Genomic DNA, 20,433 nt, shown 5'->3' on the forward strand with positions numbered 1-20,433 from the left:
TGTCAAAATTTCGATTAAAGTTCACTGGAATCTGAGATAAGTACAGGTTGACATGAAATTTACGCAACTGAAACTCCAATCCTCGTTAAGTATTAATGTACTTGTTGATAGCAGTTAAAGCGATATTATGAGTAGTTAATACACAACCTGAAACTCGGTCTATAAAGTACCGATATACCAAGTTATGACTATCGAAGAAGGCTACCATTAAAAATGGTTCTTCTTTTAACCTTCTAAACCTATGATATAGAATCAGGATATTTTTTGCAAACATCTTTCTTGTTTTTCAACGTATGGTGTACAAAAGTCTAGTTTCATTTCATTTCGTTTATGATCAATCTATTGCTTATAACACTGCTGTACTAGGTTCCTCTCCCAAGCGGAGGCATTGTCCATAATCACCACACTGGGTAGACGGGTTGGTGATCGCAGTAGATAGTAGTAGTAGCACAGTCCTCTGTGCTGTCCGTTCTCCGAATTCCTTCTATATTCCCTTAGTCTGGTCTCTCAGAGCACTGGCGCACAAGTGGAAATGATATACAAAAAATATATGTGTAATAATAAACGGGGTTGAACTTCTCCAATTCCATGTTACCGTGCTTTAGCAGGTAGACACGTTAATCAGGTAGACACGTTTGTCAGGGCATATTCCAGTCAAGGGCTAACTTTTACTGGAAAATAAAAAAAATATAAAAAAGCTACCAATAGTAGTATCATTTTTTTCTTTGGTGACCCAGTCCAAAAGTTCAAACTTAATATAATATTCATTTGTGGTCCGTTATAATATTACAGTGATATTATAATAAGTCTATGGCACGTACAATCTAGGATTTATACCAATGTAGTGATAACGAATAAGACACCAGGAGGTATCTTGCATCGTTCGAATCCATACAGGACTGAAGCGTATCGATTTTCGGATGAACACTTGCCGATAACCACTGACCTAAGTGGTTGCTACGGCGGCGTGGCGGCCACGGCTCGACGACATGGGGGGGAGTGTATTGATAATGCTGCCGTATTTATACCAAAATACCTACAAACGCAACGTCATGAAAATTGGTTGTTCTTCTTCCTCTGGGCTTGTCTCCGTACTTGGTCGGCCGGAACCTTCCGTTGTACGTAGTGCCACTGGTACGGCTCCCCGCTGGGTCACTCCAGCCAGCCTTGGTTGTTATTCAAAATATAAAATCTTAATTGTTTCTTGAAAACTATTTATGAATTATATAATAACTATTAGCGTTTTTGTAAAAAACTTAATTAATGTAATAACATATCTTGCAAATATGAATGTCTACTTATTAAAAGTTAAAATATTTACCCACTTTTTAAAATTACCTACTGTAACATTGTAGCCGAAATACGGTGTGCATTGAGTGCTGTATGATCAGTTAAAGGATAAAGATCCGTTAATTGGGTATACATCAGTAGTATTTGCTGTTGTAGTTTTATATATACTGGCCTATATTATACTATAGTACATATTAAAGGTCAGTCAGCTTTTATGACAGGCTCTATGTCAAGAAAGACAAGGTTGCACTAAATACACTAGAACCCAAACCCGTAAAGCAGGTTTAAAAAAACGTTGTTGCTAAGTAACTGTCAGTTTTAGACGTTATATTTCAATGTTTTGACTTTGGAAGAGCTGTTGAAACTTGAAAACAAAAATCAAACATTTTACAAAGAAAAGAACCTGCTATTTTGTTTTGTTTTGCTGTTACAAAATGATTCTGCAATTGCAATTAATTGCTGAACTGCGTGTCTGAGAGCAATAATTGAAGCGAGGAAGTGGTCTAAATGTTATTTAATTACTTGCCTGACCTCATGCTGACCATTCTGACCAATTCAGTGTCGTTATAGCCCACGCGTTGTTACTGTGCGTTGTTATGAGCAATATGTGAGCAATCATGCACGGAAGTAAGTTTATCACCAGAATTGGCTAAGGCCGTACTGTGTGCAGTCAACCGAGGTTAGTGATCGATTTTACAAAATTAGTCATTCTGAGATTAAGCTTCTAGTGGCTCGCATTGTGATAAAATAATCATTGGATAGAAGTCTGGGTGTTCAAAACATCTAAGGTACTTATCTATTTTTTTTAATTGTTACCTTAAATAATACTTTGAAATCTTTTAGTTGACCTCAGTGTTGCCTATCTATACCTTAATTATAGCTTAAATATCCACCTTTTATTTATTCTTAGCTATTATGTTTGTTTTAAACTTTCCTTTCTACTCTAACCACTTTTAACACTCTTAATGAAGAGACACATTTACTATAATTTGGTATGTTTTAACTTGGGTTAACATTTAGAATGATAAGATATTCTCTTCTTGATAGTTTAAGTCTGTAAAAAGGAGATGCTAAATTCATCAACATTCATAAAATATTAAAGAATTAATTATTTATATTATTATTATTATTAACAACTAATGTTTCAAATGTGATCTTAGAACATGTCACACATCAGACCTCAATGGCAGCTTCAAGCTATAGCAGCCCAAAAGCGGGACAACGAACTCCGCCGTGCTGAAGAGCTAAAGAAGGTGGCAAGCTACTTTGAGCTTAACACAAATAAGTCAAGACACCATGAGCAGTGGACAACAGAGGGCTACTATGAAAAGGCTAATAAAGAAGCAGAGTTGTTGAGTGAAAAAAAGATTAGGGTTGCGTAAGTATATCTCAATAATAAGTTTTCATTAAACATGTTAAATGTTATTAAATACATATAATAACTTAATAAGGGATACTTCATTATTTATTATGTGAATTAAACAGTAAGTTTTCATAACATTAAGGAAAACTGTAGATATTGTTAGATGAAGCCTGTGTGCCACAGTGGAGATACATCATCTCTGTTGAGTATTTCTTACTTAGAAACTAGCTAATCTATTTAAAAATATTTAACTAATGAAAACAATGTCTTATAAGAAAAATATAGCATAATGAATGCTATAATCAAAATATTATTGAGTGTCAGTTATGAAGCAGGTAAGCAGCATGTATGATATTATAATTTTTCAGACAACTGGAGGAGAGACGCAAGAAACTGGAACTAATGTTATTCCAAGAAAACATGCAGTATCAACAAGAGCTTAAAGCTTTGGCTGCGCAACCCAAGTACTACAAGAATGGGTATAACATATCTTTGTTATGTAGTCAAAATAAAAGTAATTCTGTTATATAGTATCTACTTACATTCTTTTTATTATCCCCCACTTTTTATGTTTGTGTGTTGTATAAACCAATATTATTAAACTTTTTTTAAAGTTATGAAACATTTCATTTGAAAAGTTTTACTGGCTGGTCATTTCCATTTGTTTTATGATTAAAATCTTTGAAGATGGAAGATACAACTTCTAAATGGACAAAAGCACATCAATCACAATCAGTGTAATATAATATTATATAGTATTGCAAACCGAAAAAAATCATAAAAAGTATATGAAAAGTTTAACAAATTTACGGTGGTGAATAATTGATTTCGTTTATTTCTTAAATATTTCAAGTTCTGGTTATAAGTAATTAACTTTGGTCTACCATAGTCTGCAAGAAGTCGAGAGTTTTGCATTTCTAATACTGAAATTAATGTATTATGTTGCCAATGTTACTAGAAGTACTCAAAAAAAGAGAAAATGTCCATTACTATTTATATGTATGTGGAAAATAGAACAGTGTCATCCTGATTTGATGCATGCATGCATGTTTAATTTGAGCACAATCGGAAACAGTGAAGTAGGTTGAATTTACATTTCAAGATTTGATTACATACAGACAGTCACCTGGACAAAGGAAACTAAATAATAGCTTGTACATTAGTGTAGGGCTAAGCTATTGTAAAACCTTAAAGTCATCAAAATATTCCATTCACCAGGTCTTATTTAAACAAAATTCCTACATCAACTCTGCAACAGATCAACCAGGGCATCATAGAGAAAGAGCAGCAAATGAGAAAACAGGAAGCAGAATTGAAACTCTATCATGCATGGAGATTGCGGCAACCAGAATTACGAGCTGCTAGTTCTTACATCGCGAATGGAAAACTGAAATCAGCTTGGTGAGCTATTTTGCCTACTCATACAGAAATAGATCTTAGCCACGTCTTCGTTGGAGTTTTTGAAAATTATAAAGTCAAATACGAAAGTTGATGCGTTCCAAAATGTATACATTGCATAGTGGTAATAAGCAAGTATAGAAGTTAGGTAGTACAGCGTTTGTTCATTAGGAGAACGAAAATCATGACGAATTAATAATTCATATGTTAATTTTTTGGTCTTTGAGAAATCTGCGCTCGATATCATAGACAGTTTACACCTATATCTAGGTATGTGTATTCCTAGAACACACAGTCCAGTTAATAGGATATATAGGAGGAGGAGGAATAAATACTAGGAGAACGAAAAAATTCGCTAAATACTACTCTGGCTGCGATCTAGAAATAGACGATTTTTTGGCCGAAATACGTAGTAGGTACCTGATATTCTATAATATTATTTTGCATATATTTTCTAGGATGGAGCAAATAGTTGAGAAAGAGATGCAAAAGAAGAAAGATGAGGAAGATACCAGAAAAGTTCTACAAGAGAGAGACGAGGCTTTGCGACGTCAGATACAAATTGAAGAAGAAAGACTCAGGGAAAAGGAAATTCAAATGAAGGTAGGTAGGAAAACCGTAAAATTACTCTAGAAAATATACTTTAACTGTAAAACATAAAAACAAAAATTTTGTATCACAATTAAAATATTGTAGAAAATTTTAGGAACTTCGGAGCAGTTTAGAAGGTCAGATAGCAGAATTGGGCGACAAAGAAACGATAGTTAAAAAACTTCGAAAGCAAGAAGAGAAAGAAAGACTGATACTTCAAGAGCTTCAGATTCTTTCGAGCGAAAGGGAGAGGGAACATCTGAAGCTGATGTCAGAAAGAGACACAACTATAGTCAATATGGGCTTGCATAAGTACAAGCTGAAAAGAAAAGTTATTTCAGTGATAAGTGAGATAGAACTGGAACTTAAAATGTTGGATAGGTTACGGGAAAGTGTATTGAAGGTAACATGTTTATCTATTCTGCATATTTAAGCAAGGCCATGATCTGTACAAGATTACTGTATTTAAATTCTGTTTTGATTTACAAAACGTACGAAAACCCAGAGCTCTTTGTGTGCCGGACAGAATTATTTGTCCCTTTCTGGAAGAATTTAAACGCTTGTAACTTTTTAACCATTATCCAATAAGATCTCGCTCCCTTGCCTAGAAAGTGCCTATTCAAGCAAGGTCTTGAAAGTATTCCAAGCTATATGTGGCAGAAAACATAAGCGGTTCTTATTAGAAATGTGCAAAAAACGTTTTGTACTAAGTCTGTAAATATACTCCTAGATAATCAACATAACAGCCCCACCGATTTTGTTACACCTGATACATTGCTCTTATAATCGTTATCTCTAACTCACTCATGAGAAGAGAGATCTGTGACATAGTAGGCTAAAAACGAGGATGATATAATTTTAGGAATATGAAATTGATCGTGCCAAATGCGTTAATCACAAACGAGTGTTAGACGAGGTATTACAAGAGTTAGAGGAGCATCGAGATAGAGAAAGACTAAGACAAAAGAATATCGAAGCAATGTACGACGGCGAAGCAAGACAGATCAATGAAAAACAAGACAAGGTATGATCTGTTAGTTAATGTTTGTAGAACCTGCGCCATTAAAGAATAGGTTTATGAAATGCTGCCGTTCTAATGAGATAGAACGACGTTAGTCGTCTTGTAAATCTATTTTTTAATGGCGCGAGTTATACATACAAAAGCCACTTTAAAACACTTCTTAGGTTTTTACAAAAAAACAACTAAGAATGCTGTAGATGGAGTTTGCTTTGCTTTGCGTTGCAAGTTATAGTTTCATTAAATCGTTTTTATACCAACCATCCCGAAAACACCATCCACCCTAAAACTTAGCCATTATTTCAGTTGTGGGCGAAAGAACGCGAAGCCCGAGGCATTCTGATGAAAGAGGTTATAGACACCCTCAAGAGACAAGTGGAGGAAAAAATTGAAGCCAATATTCATCTGCAAAAGGCCAATGTCTTGGAACGGGAGGAAATACTCCAGCAAATGGACAACTTCCACCAGGAAGTGCGTGCTAGAGAGAGAGAAACACAGGTAGTATAAGACAATGTCACACACAAATCAAACAAATCCTTACTTATTGTAAGGATTTGTTACTAAAGGGAGTTAAAAAATAATAATATAGGGTCTAGGGTTTGAGAATATTCAACTAGATCAGAAGAGAAGGACTTCGAACCTATCCCTACTTCTAGTCATGCTGGTCAGCCAGCTTTTACAATTATCGATAAGGACCAAAGGACAAAAGGAAGGACCAAATTTAAAGTGCTCTTTGGCAGGCATGGTTGGACATAGCCAATATTCTAAACCTTTTTCTGACAGAAAAACCTTCTATGACAGAAATACCTTATAATTTTCGGCTCCAGGAAATTAACCCAGAAATTCTAGATCTTCTGTCGGACTTCACTATTAGATACTAAATGTCTGGTCCTATTATGAACTGTTACCTAGATCACTCAGTGACTAATAGATGTTCACCGGGGGCTAATTTAGACTATCTTATTGATAGTTTGAACATAGACAGTTTAGATGTAAATAAAAATGTTATATTTTTGTTAGGAGACAGCTTAAATGTAAAAAAGACACAAATTATAAGATGTGTAGAAAAATTGCTGGCTTTGCATGAAAAATCTAAAAGTAGATTTGTTATGTGTGCCTTTCCGTACTGTGGCACACTTAGTTCTAAGCGAAATAAGCAAATTTATAATTTAAATTTATTAATTTATAACTTGACATGCCGTCATAGTGAGGCAGTTTTTTATTTTGATGTGAATAAATTTATTTCACCACTGTTATTGACTAGGGATACTTTTTATCTGTCAAAAAAATTTAAGCAACATATAGCCTCATTATTAGCTTACAATTTAAATGATACAGTTACAAGTGTTGTAACTAAGTCTATTGACAACTTTACAAATTGTACTTTAGGTACTAATATTTCTGATTCTCTTGTTCAAGTACTAAGAAAATTTCTTATAATTATTTAAACTAGATAGCCAGACAACGGAGAAGCTCTCCAATACGAACATTGTACATCAAAATATACAGAGCTTAACCGGCAAAGAAATTGAAATAGAACTGTTTGTGGAAAAACTCAATATACACATTCTGTGTATTACTGAGCATTGGCTCACTGGTGCACATCCAGCAGTTATCTTAAGGAATTTCAAAATGTCAAGTGTGTTCTTCAGAAGGACTGCAATTCATGGTGGGTCCTTAATTTTTGTACACAATAATATAACTTGTAAGGAGCGAAAAGACATAGTTAGTCTTTCTGTTGAACGCACTGTAGAACTATCTTGTGTGGAGCTGGAGCGATTTATAATAGTGTGTGTATATCGTCCCCCCTCAGGTGATTTTAGCCTTTTTGAGGATGTAATGGAAGATGTGCTTAAGCGATTGTCTGTATCCACAAAAAAAGCAATAGTATGCGGGGATTTTAATGTTGATATTTTACTTAGTAATGCAACTACGACTAGGTTGCTAAACTTATTTAAATGTTTTAATTTAAATTATGCTTTTAGTGAACCTACTAGAATCACAGCAACCTCAGCATCGTGTTTAGATAATATTTTTCTCAACTATGATATCTTAGGTAAATCGATAATAACCAACTTAAGATCAGATCATTGTGGCCAACAAATTACTGTTTTGAATAATATAAACAAAGATAAACATATCGTCAAGTGTAGGCCGATAACTAAGAGCAAATTGACGCGATTCAAAGGTGAAATATCATCCAAAATTCCTGCCCTTGTCTTTAAGAACGGTCATCCTGACAGCATTTATGGTACGCTCTTTAATATTATAGAAAATGAATTTAACAAAATATTCAATTTCAAACATATAGATTTCAATAAAAAAATAAAGTTTAGCGATTGGGCAACTATTGGCATATACAAAAGTAGAGATAATTTGTATGAGCTCTATGGTGAAAAACAATATAACCATACTCCAGCTTTCCTACAACACGTAAAAATGTACTCTAAAACGTTTAAGAACGTTTGCTTTCATGCTAAGTCGCTATACTTTAAGGATCAAATCATAAAATCGGATAACAAAGTACAAACAACCTGGAAAATTGTTAATAATGAAACTGGGAAAGCTAAATCTCGCAACGTAAACTTTGAATTAATTATTAATGATAATAAAGTTACCGCTGACAGTGAGGTTGCAAGTACCTTTGAAAACTTTTTTCAGAGAGTTCCTATTTTGTTGACTGATTCACTTAATTCTTCACCTACTGCAGCTCAGAGTTTATTGAGGAACAACGTTAATGAGTGCAACGTTTTATTTAATTTTAAACATATATCTGCATATGATATAATAAAGAATTTTAAGTTGTTGAAACAGAAAAAAACCGGTGATTTATGGGGTATGTCTGGAATGGTAATATCTAACATTATAGACGTTATTGCCCCTTACTTAGCCATAGTTTTTAATGAATGTGTTGATAGAGGTACTTTTCCAAATTTAATGAAACATAGTAAACTTATACCTCTATTTAAATCTGGCAATAAAAACGACATTAACAATTACAGACCCATTTCAATCTTACCAGCTCTTAGTAAGGTCTTTGAAAAAATTATATTAAATCAACTTTTGAATCACTTCAATGTAAATAACTTACTACATCCGGAGCAGTACGGTTTTACTAAAGGTCGTAGCACCACGGATGCAGGCGCTAAACTTTTAAAACATGTATACGATGCCTGGGAACGTTTGCAGAATGCCATTGGTGTTTTTTGTGATCTATCCAAAGCATTCGATTGTGTCGATCATAAAACCTTGCTTCTTAAACTAGCCCATTATGGTATCAAAAACGTTGCACTAAATTTGGTTGCCTCTTATCTCAGTGACAGAACCCAAAGGGTTTGCATAAAAGACATTAAGTCGCAGGGGTCGGCTACGTCAATGGGTGTCCCACAGGGTTCAATCTTGGGTCCCTTTCTATTTTTGGTGTATATAAATGATCTACCACACCATGTCAGTGAAACCTGTGACATTGTACTGTTTGCTGATGATACATCTCTAATTTTTAAAACTGATAGAGGTAGAGACAACTCTGACGATGTAAGCCGTGCTATGTCGCATGTGTCGCACTGGTTTACTGTCAATAATTTACTTTTAAATGCAAAAAAAACTAAGTGTGTGGAATTTATTTTACCAAATGTAAAGAAAGTTAATAAAAATATAATAATAAATGGAGAATCACTAAAAATGGAAGATTCCACAGTTTTTCTGGGCATGACCTTGGATTGTAAGCTTCAGTGGGGTACCCATATAGATACACTAGCAGGTAAACTAAGCTCGGCTGCCTACGCCGTCAGGAAAATTAGACAGATTACTGACGTAGAAACAGCAAGACTTGTTTACTTCGCGTACTTTCATAGTGTGATGTCTTACGGGATCTTATTATGGGGCAAAGCTGCTGATATTGAAACTATGTTCATATTGCAGAAAAGAGCTGTACGGTCAATATATAAACTTAAATCACGTGAATCCCTCCGTGAAAAATTTAAAGAAATTGGTATACTTACGGTAGCCTCACAATACATTTATAACAATATAGTATTTGTAAGACAACATATTAGTCTTTATAAACAAAAAGTGGATATAAACAGTCGACTTACAAGAAATGGTCATAAATTAGTGACATCTGCATATCGTCTGCGAAAGGTGCAGAAGTCATTTGTGGGATTGAGTATACGCTTTTATAATATGATTCCTAAGGTAATTTTGGACCTACCAATCCATAAGTTTAAAGAATGTGTTAAAACACATTTATTACAGCGAGGTTATTATACAATTGATGAGTTTCTTAATGACAAGGTTGCTTGGAAGCATCCAGCTCCGCTTTCATCTCTCACAAGATAGAAAAATGAATGTTAAAATATAAAATGTAAATTTTTGATGTTTGAAAAGAGCAACTGCTGAGTTTCTTGCCGGCTTCTTCTCGGTAGAATCTACCTTCCGAACCGGTGGTAGAGTCACTACACACGGACAGACTTGACGTTTCAAAAGTGCTTGTATTAGGCCTACTTGAAATAAATGAATTTTGAATTTTGATAAAAAGCCAATTGCGCTATTTAAACGTGCGAATTTTGTGGAACCAGGTTCCATTTTCACCTAACTTCAATATATTGGATAGAAGCAGGAGTTACTAAGCGGAATTCCATGATATGTAATGAAAACTAAGCTTGAGAAATTGTACGGTGTAATTTATAATTTCTTCAATCTTTATACTCCACACGGAACAGATGTTCGCCAATGTAATCTCTACGCACGTTTCGCTCCGACACCGGAGCCTCCTCAGGAGATGTTAACTTTATAATTAATAATTGTTAAGTTATCATAGATGTTATGATGAATTAAGCTCGATTTTTAATGTCCTTAACTTCAATATGGCATTATCAAAGGAGAGGAAAACAAATACCCTAAAGCCGGCAACGCATTGGCAGGTCCCTTGATGCTGTAAATGTATATGGGCCACGGTAATAGCTCCAGGTAAGGCTAGATAAAAATAAAAAACTACAGAAAAAAAATTACTCTGTTTCAGCTAAAAAATACGCAATACTCAACTATAACAGCGCTTCAGTCACAACTCAATGGACTGCGTGTACAGAAGGAAAAGATGGAGGAGGTTGCGAGCAAGGAGGCGGAGTTGAGATCCGCAGCCGCCCACGAACGTCTTCTACGCGGCGAAATCGCTCGCGCTCAAAGGGAGGGGAATACTCAAGCTTGGGCTTAGACTAGGCCAGATCACCTCGTATAACATTTTTTTACCTATTCGATCGTGTGAAGGTTAACAACGATAAGTATGAAATTTATAGAGCGCCATCTTGCTACAATCCTAGGAAACTATATTGTCACTAGATGGCGATCTTTCGACTCCATACAAATCGTAGTAAACTTTCCCACGATCGAATAGGTAAACGATGGTAGAAAATTTTATACTAGGCACTCAGACGAGCGGAGTTGTTAGCCGAGTAATTTTGATCGCGTAGTTTCGGATGCTTTCGGTTTTATATAAAAGTCCGAAACTACTCAATAGAACTCGAAATGACTTACGTGCTATAACTACGACCAGTGGGTCAGTCAGTTGCTGATGTACACTGCTATAACAAGTGATACGCGAGTATGTGCTCGATGAATTTAATGTGTGTGTTTGTTAGCTTGTTTTGTTTGTTTTCGTGTTTTGGCTTTCCGGCTCATCATATTTTAGCGAAATTATTCATAGAGATATCCTGCGGACGGACGTAGGATACTTTTTATCCCGAGAACCTTTATAAGTCCTGCAGAATTTAACAAAAAAACTTGTTGGCCATAATTTTCAATAATCATCATCATCAACCCATTACTGTCCACTACAGGGCACGGGTCTCTCAAAATGAGAAGAATTTAAGGCGATTACGCCTTACCACGCTGGCCAAGTGCCTACCCAAATGATTGGTAGACTTCACACGCTCTTTAATAATTCTTATTTAGGTTTCCGGACGATGTTATAACATTTACAGTAAAAACGCACATAACCCCAAAAGCTGTGGGGAGTGCTGGAGAACGACCTCGGTCCCTCGGGGAAGCCGAAGCCTTACCCACTAGGCTATCACCGTTATATATGTGATATATAAAAGATATTATTATGAAATTCAAAGAGGTTGTTTAATTAAGGTATGTGTTGACTATAGTGAAAATTCGCTGATATTAACGAAATCCAAGTCATTATTGATTCAAATGGCTGAATTATCTGAATCCTACTAGATGAATTAATATCAAAATCATAATATGACTAATGAAATATCATCGCACTTTTAAATATCAAAAATAAGACTGGCAGAACTTTGGCACTGATTTAAATTATAAAGTATGATATACTTATCCTTTGTATAATATGAGGGCATATAATATTAGATAGGCGACGAGTTTAAAGGCAATGGACTGTACTTCACAATTTAAATCTGTACTCTTGGTGATGCGAAATGATAGATAGAAGGCATTTACTCATTAATGAGTGACAAAATGCATAAATAAAGTAAAATGAATTTTAATAAATATTTAACTATGTATATATTAAGAACCTTTACATATTAAGGAAACAAATGAGTTTGTTGTGTGCTGTGTTCCTATTCCAATGTGAGGAAATAAAAGTGATATTTTTTAAATACTTGTTTAATTGACTTAAATAAATTACACAAATGTACAAGTACGAATGAACGCACTTTCATGTTTCATCGTATAATCAGAATATATCGTATTATTCAGGGAAGAAATATTATGTTTACAAAAGCAATCGGAGACCTCATATATAGTGACATCTAGTGCATAGCATATGAACCAGTAAAATAAATATTCAATCGTAGTTAATAAAGATGGCGCTGATACTTAAGTAGCCTTCAAAAGTCCCAATAGATGGCAGTAGATGTCACGTTGTAAAATTAGTTCAAGATAGTACAGTAGATGGCGCCACTAAAATTAAAATGAGAGGGACTAACCAAGGATTTGGTTTACACAATTTGTGTAAATTGAAAAGTATTTGAAAAATCCCATATATTAAATAAAATTTAGTTATGTCTCACCTGACAGTAGAATATTGGATAATATTCAACTGTTACTGTTGACTGTTATTCTGTTATCTTGTTTTATGAACTACGATTTTAAAGTGAAAATCAATCATTATCATTTATTTATTTATTTAAACTCTTTATTTGTACACAAAAAAACAGAAGAAGAATAAATAAAAACACAGACAGAAGCAGTGTACAAAAGGCGGCCTTATCGCTTAGTCGCGATCTCTGACAGGTAACCTTAGCGTAGGTGTTAAGCCAGATGTGCTTGTAATTTCTCCGGCAACCATTCCCTTCAAACCGGAACAATGCAATGCTGCTTGAATGCTGCGTCGATAAAAAAGCTAATGTTTTCCATTTCTTCGCTTTTTAAAAGGCGCTTATCTCTAGGCGGATTTGAAAACTTATGCATTTGATAGCTTATTAAAAGTAGTATCTACTCATGCGCGGAGTTTTCTGCTAGTATCTATATTCTTATGAAGTAAGCCCGCTAGAACGCAAAGGGTATTGCTATTTAGAACCAAAGACAAGCTGTTTGTCACTTTCTACGCAAGATTACCCATCGTTTGGCGGTAGGTACCTACGGTTTGTTACAGTAATTTTATAAAGTGGGTAAACAATTAAACTTGATAATGTTCATGAATTGAGTTGATGTGTATTTTGATATAAATGCGGACATTTTCCATACAGTTCAGTCTTGTATGAGACTCTGTACGGTGCAAAAGATACCTCGCGATTTCTTAGTCGTTATTATTTTTTATCATCTGTTCGGTGCAATTTGTTTTTTTTTTTTATAAGCACCATTCGGTACTGAAACAAAATCAAAATTACTTCAGGTATTTCAAGTATACCTTCTTAAAAGCACTTCTAAACGTCAAGTCTGTGGGAGATAAAAGCGAAGAGATTTGCAACTTTGTCATTAAAACACCATAACCTAACTTTAACCTACACCATCCTACATTTATAAGTACTTATAGGTACTCCTATTTTTTTTGTATTTACATTAGTAAGCGTGTACGTGTTTGATTTAACTGTATTAGTGTGTATAGATTGTGTGATTATTATTTTTAATTTTAAATTTTGTGTTTTATTAGGGATTCAACTTTATTATAACTTTATGTTTTTAGATATTTATTTAAAATAATTTTCTTTTTACATACATGAAAATTTTTCACAAATAAGTATTTTAAGTTTTCTGTGAATCGTGTTATATAAAGCTATAAAAGGAAAATGTTTGTTCCTTCTAAAAACTATGGTTAAAACATAATTTAGCCAAGTCACAGAAAGTAACCCTAAAATGGAGCAGAGTTGTGTAGGAGTGTAAGAAAGTATACTATCTAAGTATAATATAGTAGTTACGCGGTGACAGCCCAGTGGGTAACATTTCGACTTTACTTTCGGGGGGCCGAGTTTGAAACCCAGCACGCACCTCAATTTTTCTTTTCTTTCATTGCTTTAACGGTGAAGGAAAACATCGAAACCTACATGCCGGAGAGCTCTCACGATGTCTGCCTTAGGCCTTAAAGCAAATTATATTTAATTAAAAAAAATGTGTGAGCCGTTTTAAGACGCCTGACAGATCGAAATTTATATGCATAAAACGGAATCAGATATTGTTCCATAAAATAGCGACTATTTATTACAATATTCATTTTAATTAAATAAAAAAAATCTAATTTTAAAAATGTATCTGAAATCCCGACAACTCAACTACGTGTAGTTGACCATCATATATGGCGATGCGTCGTAACGCCAACAATCTGTTTTACCCTCGCCTATAGATGTTTCACATCGAAAGTACAAAGTAGCCAAGTTTGTTAGAGCTTGCCCGGGGAAGTAGGTACTACCGTCATGCTTATTTCTGCCGACAAGCCATCACTGCTGTGTTCCGATCTGAAAAGTGTGGCTGCCGGAGTAATTACAGGCAAATGAGACTTAACACCTACGCCTCAGGTTGGTGGACACAGGGCGTCACTTTATAGGACATGTTTCTTACAAGTCCTGCGAGCCAGCCCTTCTGTTTTGCCCTGTTAATAGGCGATGGTTGTCCATTTCCAATCCGGTAATAGTAATAATCACATCACATGCTACGAGACAACCAAGGCAAGTGGAGTACCCTAGTAACTCATTGGTATCCACGAGATGGACAAAGATAAAAGGGTCGGCAACAAAGACGTTGGGAAGACGAGCTGAAACTTACAGCTGGTCCACTATGGAGAAGGGTGGCACAGGATCGTAGGCACACAGAGTTAAGGGACTTGATTTAATGATAAAATGAAATGTAAAAACTTAATGTAACTTTTTTCTGAAATAAAAGGCTATTTTATTTATTATTTTATTTTATAATAGTATTAATCAGTGGCGTGTATGGACAGGCTATTTTTTTTTTTTATTAGCTTTACTTACGAACACTTACACTAATACAATCGTTTTTAAATTTTTAACTATTCTATTAATGTACAGGGTATGCAGATGATATAAAATAAAGAAAATCTCCAGTATAAGTTATAAAATCTAAAGGATGGGATTTTTATAACTTTTACAATTGTTTTTTATAACTTGTACCGGAGATAAGTGAGAGAGGTAAAGGTAAGAGAGGTAACTCTTACAATGCCTATCCTAATATCCTTAAGTTTTTTACAACTGAGAAAGGAGATTATTATCATTTTATATCATCTGTGCGCTTAGTGCATACCCTGTTATGGAGGGTAGAGGTAAGGAGGATCATCTGTGTATATGAAAAAGTGTCGTCAAAATGTATTAAATTAGGATGGCGCCACATTTGCATCAAGGTAACTCTTAAAAGAAGCGCCAAATATAAATATTGTTAGAGTAGGCTTGAAAAATAAACAAGGAAGTAAGGTTATATTTACCACAATATTTTGTACAACGTAAGTTGTTGAAATTCTCAATAATTAACTACTTTAGTCGATAATGACATTAAATTTTTTAACTCGGCATACTTCAATTCATCTACGATTGCTACATTCATACCATACCCTGTGCATCCACCAGCGCCATTGTGGAGGATTTTTGAACTGTTATTTAGCGCATACAACTGGACACTTTTTCAACTTTTCTCCCATATAAGATGACTCTCCTTACCTCTACCCTCCATAACCCTGTGCACGTATGCACGCCACTATATCAGGGTATATCTAATAATATTATATAAGTAGGTATGTTTTGTATGATTTTTTAATTCAAGTAAAAGCATTTTGGTAACTACATTCAAAGATTTAATAGATTGATAGATACATAGGTAGATACCCCAAACCACATAATATGTAGATCCGCTAAGAGAAGCTCTACGCAAGCTCTCCGGCGTAGCATCATCAGCGGGTAGTTTATTATTCATTGTTCCTTACACTACATAGGTAGTGTAAATACTTACACTACCTATGTAGTGTAAGTATTTCTGTGAAAAAATTTCTGCCTAAATAATCATGTATTAAAACAACTGGAAATAAATAATAAACTTTATCTACGACTATCAAAGTTAAACAAGTTGATCTACGAATAATGACTTTTTATGTGTTATCTGTAATATCTTCTTATTATTACCCACCATGTTACCCACCATGTAAGTCGATACTTTCTGGACTTTTGACGGACGAGTGGCGCAGTGGGCAGCATCCCTGCTTTCTGAGTCCAAGGTCGTGGGTTCGATTCCCACAACTAGAAAATGTTTGTGTGATGAACATGCATGTTTTTCAGTGTCTGAGAGTTTATATGTATATTATAAGTAATTATGTGTATTATATTGATAAAAAAATATTCATCAGCTATCTTAGTACCCATAACACAAGCTACGCTTACTTTGGGGCTAGATGGCGATCTGTGTATTGTCGTAGTATATTTATTTATTCATTTATTTCTAAAGGTACGATTTAATCCTACCTTTAGATTTATTGACCTTTATCAGCTATTTACAAAAAAAAATGAGAATCTGGGTAGGTTTATAGATTTCGGGCTAGGAAGGGGCTAAAAGGTTTTGGTTATAAGCTTAATAAAAATGAAACTTCGAAAGTTGGTTTCTTCGATACCTCCTAAGTTACTTTTTGCTCTAATTTTATGAAAATCCTCTCATTAGCGGTGCATTTTCATAGAATTAGATTCCTCGAAAGTACAATATTTTAGAAGTTAGTTTAGTTAATGTAGGAATACATGAAAATCGGCTTTTAGAGATAAAAACAAATGCAAGTTTTACTTAACAGTTGTATAAACTTGAATCCATGTTGAAATAACATCTCACCTCACACCCGCGGAATGATGCTTGCTTACAAACTTTCCCATTTCCCCATTTTTTAGACCATTCGAGGAAAAATAATTACTGTCAAATGCTAAATGGAATGGAGTCTAACCGCTTGTTAGAGAAACACTACTAAAGTGGAGTAGTTTTTTCGATTTTTCAATATTAGTCGTGTATGATGTCGTATTTGCACCAGTCGTCCACCCGAGAAATATAGAGTTCCAAAAGGTTCTGCATGTATCCTTCGGATATATTAGGGTTTTATATGTAGAAACAGATACAGATAGGGGAGACTAGGTAAAGTGGTAACACGGGTTTAGATACCTATAGCCTCTGTGACAACCGTCACAGAGGCTGTAGGTATCTAATTGTAAACTAAACGAACAAATATTAAGATTTTAAAATGTCTTCTATGGAGCGCGAAAGCGACCACTGTTGTCTTCTTCATTACAGCCCGCTCCAAAGTGCTATAATTGAGGTAATTAATAAGTATAGGTAGGTATTTATGCGTAAGTTTTTAATACATGTAGCAAAGGTGTTTTTTTGTTCATCTGTATCATATCGAGCAACTACCTAAGGACTTGAGTTTGTGTAAGATGTTAAATATATACCAAGTTTGTTTTGTCTTTTAGGTATTTTATTTAAATATGGGAGCCTATTAAGTATTTTAAGGCATTAGGCATATATATGCAACACAATTATAATTGTACCTATATGTACCTAAATGGACTGCCTATTTTTTTTTTTTAATTTTAAAATCGAATGTTGAGTTGTAAGTAAGTATTTTGTAATTTGACATTTTTGATTTAAAAAAAAACTATTCCCTACATGGTACTGATTTAGCTTCTTAGTGCTATTTTTATATTCCTCCTTTATAGTTAGGTAGGTACCTACTAGGTACTTAATGTTAGAGGAAGACTCGTCATTTCTGTTCAATCTAGAATATTATATATAAAATCCTATCAAATTATTAAAAATTAAAAATTTTTATTTCGTTTCGCACAACAAAATAATACATATATTTAATTATGCATATATAATTAAAATCATTGCTAAACAAATATGTAACATGGACACTAAAATTAGTGTTGCCCAAATTCAGTCTTGGTCTTGCAGTCTTGGTCTTGTTCTTGCGTTTTTGCAAGACCAAGACCAAGAACAAGACCGCGTATTTTTAGCAAGACCAAGACCAAGACTGACCGTGCAAGACTTGAGCAAGAACAAGACATAGCCTGCAAGACTCTTGCGTCTTGCAGCTAGGACTTAGCGCTATTTCACGGAGTAGTTAGGTGTAACAGTTCGGTGTATAGGTAGGTAGGTACGCTTAGGAATTCTATGAGACGCAAAAAACTATATCAAAGAATATGAAAAACTGGACCTATGCGCATTACGACTAATACCATAAACATAGCGAATAAAAAAATATCTATTAAAATCAAACTGAGTGCATGCATAGTTATGTTTTAACCATCGGCACTTTGATAATGCGGCATCAAAGGTTTTGTACTTACTTCTCAAAGAAATTTGCCGCTTTTCGGAAGTACATGGTTATGATACACGCGCCGGCGGCTTCTTTTGAAATCTAAAACAATCGTTGCCGCCGCGCCGAAATCATAACATTTGACACTATTCATGCAAAATAATTTCGAATTTTAAGAGTACCTACAGGTGTTCCAAAGAATAAATAAGTTTCAGATTGGTGATTTTAGATTGGTGGAGGACGCATGAGACAGAGTATCCGATTTTATCGAAAATGGCCCGTGATTTTCTCTCAATACCTGCAACTTCAGTACCTGCTGAGAGGTTATTTTCTAAAGCATCATTAGTAATTAGAAACATAGAAATAGGTTAAGTGATGAGTCAGCCAGATGGTTACTTTGTATTAATTCTTGGTCAAAAGAATTGATATAAAGTATCATAACCTAATGATAAAGCTGTTGATTTGTGTTGTATTTTATTTTTTATTCAAATAAATGATAAATCGTAAAACTCTTTTATTAAATTTCTTATAAGTTGAGGGTTCAATCTCTTTCTAGACAGATAAGTATTGTTCTTTAAAATACAGTCAAGTTATTGTAATTAATTTGTTTTTTTACATGTTTTAGCAAATGTAAGCTTATAAATCATAAATGTTTATTAAGAAACAGTTACTTCCATGGAAAACGACATATAGGTCAGTTGATTTTTCGAATTCCTTATCAAATCTTCAGTTATTTATTAATCTGCTTGATCTTTACTATGGCTATGTTAATTCAAGCTCACAATGTTCCAATTCTAATACGTTTTTCTAAGATTTAAAGTAAACTTTAATAAATAGTAATAGACTAATAGGTAATTGCAAGACTTGCAAGACTCTTGCTGCAAGACCAAGACCAAGACCAAGACTGGGAGCGCAAGACCAAGACCAAGACCAAGACCAGGTGTATTGGCGCAAGACCAAGACCAAGACTGGCTAAGTCTCGTCTTGTTCTTGCATTTGGGCAACACTAACTAAAATATGCTGAATAATAAATATTTTTGGACGGCCGATTTGCGCAGTGGGCAGCGTTCAGTGCATTTTCGTCAGCGACTCAGTTTCTGAGACTAAGGCTTCGATTCCCACGACTGGAAAATGTTTATGTTATGTACATGAATGTTTTTCACTGTCGTGTTTATATATATAGATATAATATATCTATATATATAAACACCCTGATATATATATTTTATATCTTAAATATTTATGTATATTGTTCCTAAAAATATTCATCAGTCATCTTAGTAGGATCACTAGAACCCACCCATAACAGAAGCTACTTACGCTTACTTTGGGTCTATATGGCAAAGTGCGTATTGTCCTAGTAGCTAGGTATATTTATTTATTTATTTTATTATTAATTGACTACGACCCGAGTCTCCCCTCCCTACCCTCAGAATAAAACTTGTTGTATATTTGTGGTTATTGCCTTTAGTGTATTTAGATACCACCGGAAAACTAAAACACAAAAACACGTCAGATCTCAAAACTCAGAATAAAAAATATCAGAGCTTCAACCACAGAAGGCGGGTGAGCATCTACATAAACATGGCTCACACGCCCCCCGTCAAAACAACCGAACTATAAAGAACCTAGATGAGAAACCGAAAAATCCAGGCTATAATTACACAGCTACCCGATACAAGGCAATTTAAATTTACTGCGAACGCACGTGTCCCACAAAACGAAGTCCCACTACACGGAACACGCACGGAGGAAAAAATAAAGAAAAATATACAACGATGGCGCCACCCCCTCGATGCGAGTGGCCGCTCACTTGAACCACGCCTGTTTCAAAACGCTACCCTTTCCCTCTCGCTCTAATATATCGATTATTTGTATAGCTGTCCCTGTCTGGTGCGCGTTTTGATGGAAAAGCTATGGTTTTGTGATCAGTACGCGTTTGGAAGTCGCGCGTGTTGGATCGTTGTCGGGAGCCACGCGCGTTCGAGCCGCGAAGTGTCTTGATAAGTGAAGTGA

The 20,433-nt window shown here is 34.7% G+C and overlaps 1 protein-coding gene across 2 annotated transcripts; it reads left to right on the top strand.

Annotated features, from left to right (window-relative positions):
- Positions 1-1,628: 1,628 nt before the first annotated feature.
- On the top strand, positions 1,629-12,283 carry LOC120628265 (trichoplein keratin filament-binding protein-like). 2 transcript variants are annotated; one of them, XM_039896549.1, is made up of 9 exons: positions 1,629-2,078; positions 2,451-2,668; positions 3,022-3,132; positions 3,872-4,054; positions 4,510-4,654; positions 4,758-5,045; positions 5,505-5,666; positions 5,967-6,158; positions 10,681-12,283. In XM_039896549.1, the coding sequence occupies exons 2-9, from the start codon at positions 2,454-2,456 to the stop codon at positions 10,870-10,872; spliced, it is 1,488 nt and encodes a 495-aa protein (XP_039752483.1). In that variant the 5' UTR covers positions 1,629-2,078; positions 2,451-2,453; the 3' UTR covers positions 10,873-12,283. The 2 variants fall into 2 exon arrangements, with proteins under 2 accessions (XP_039752483.1, XP_039752484.1); XM_039896550.1 differs by having other exon boundaries at positions 1,629-1,969.
- Positions 12,284-20,433: the final 8,150 nt, after the last annotated feature.

Source organism: Pararge aegeria, chromosome 12, assembly GCF_905163445.1.
Source record: "Pararge aegeria chromosome 12, ilParAegt1.1, whole genome shotgun sequence".
Taxonomy (NCBI): domain Eukaryota; kingdom Metazoa; phylum Arthropoda; class Insecta; order Lepidoptera; family Nymphalidae; genus Pararge; species Pararge aegeria.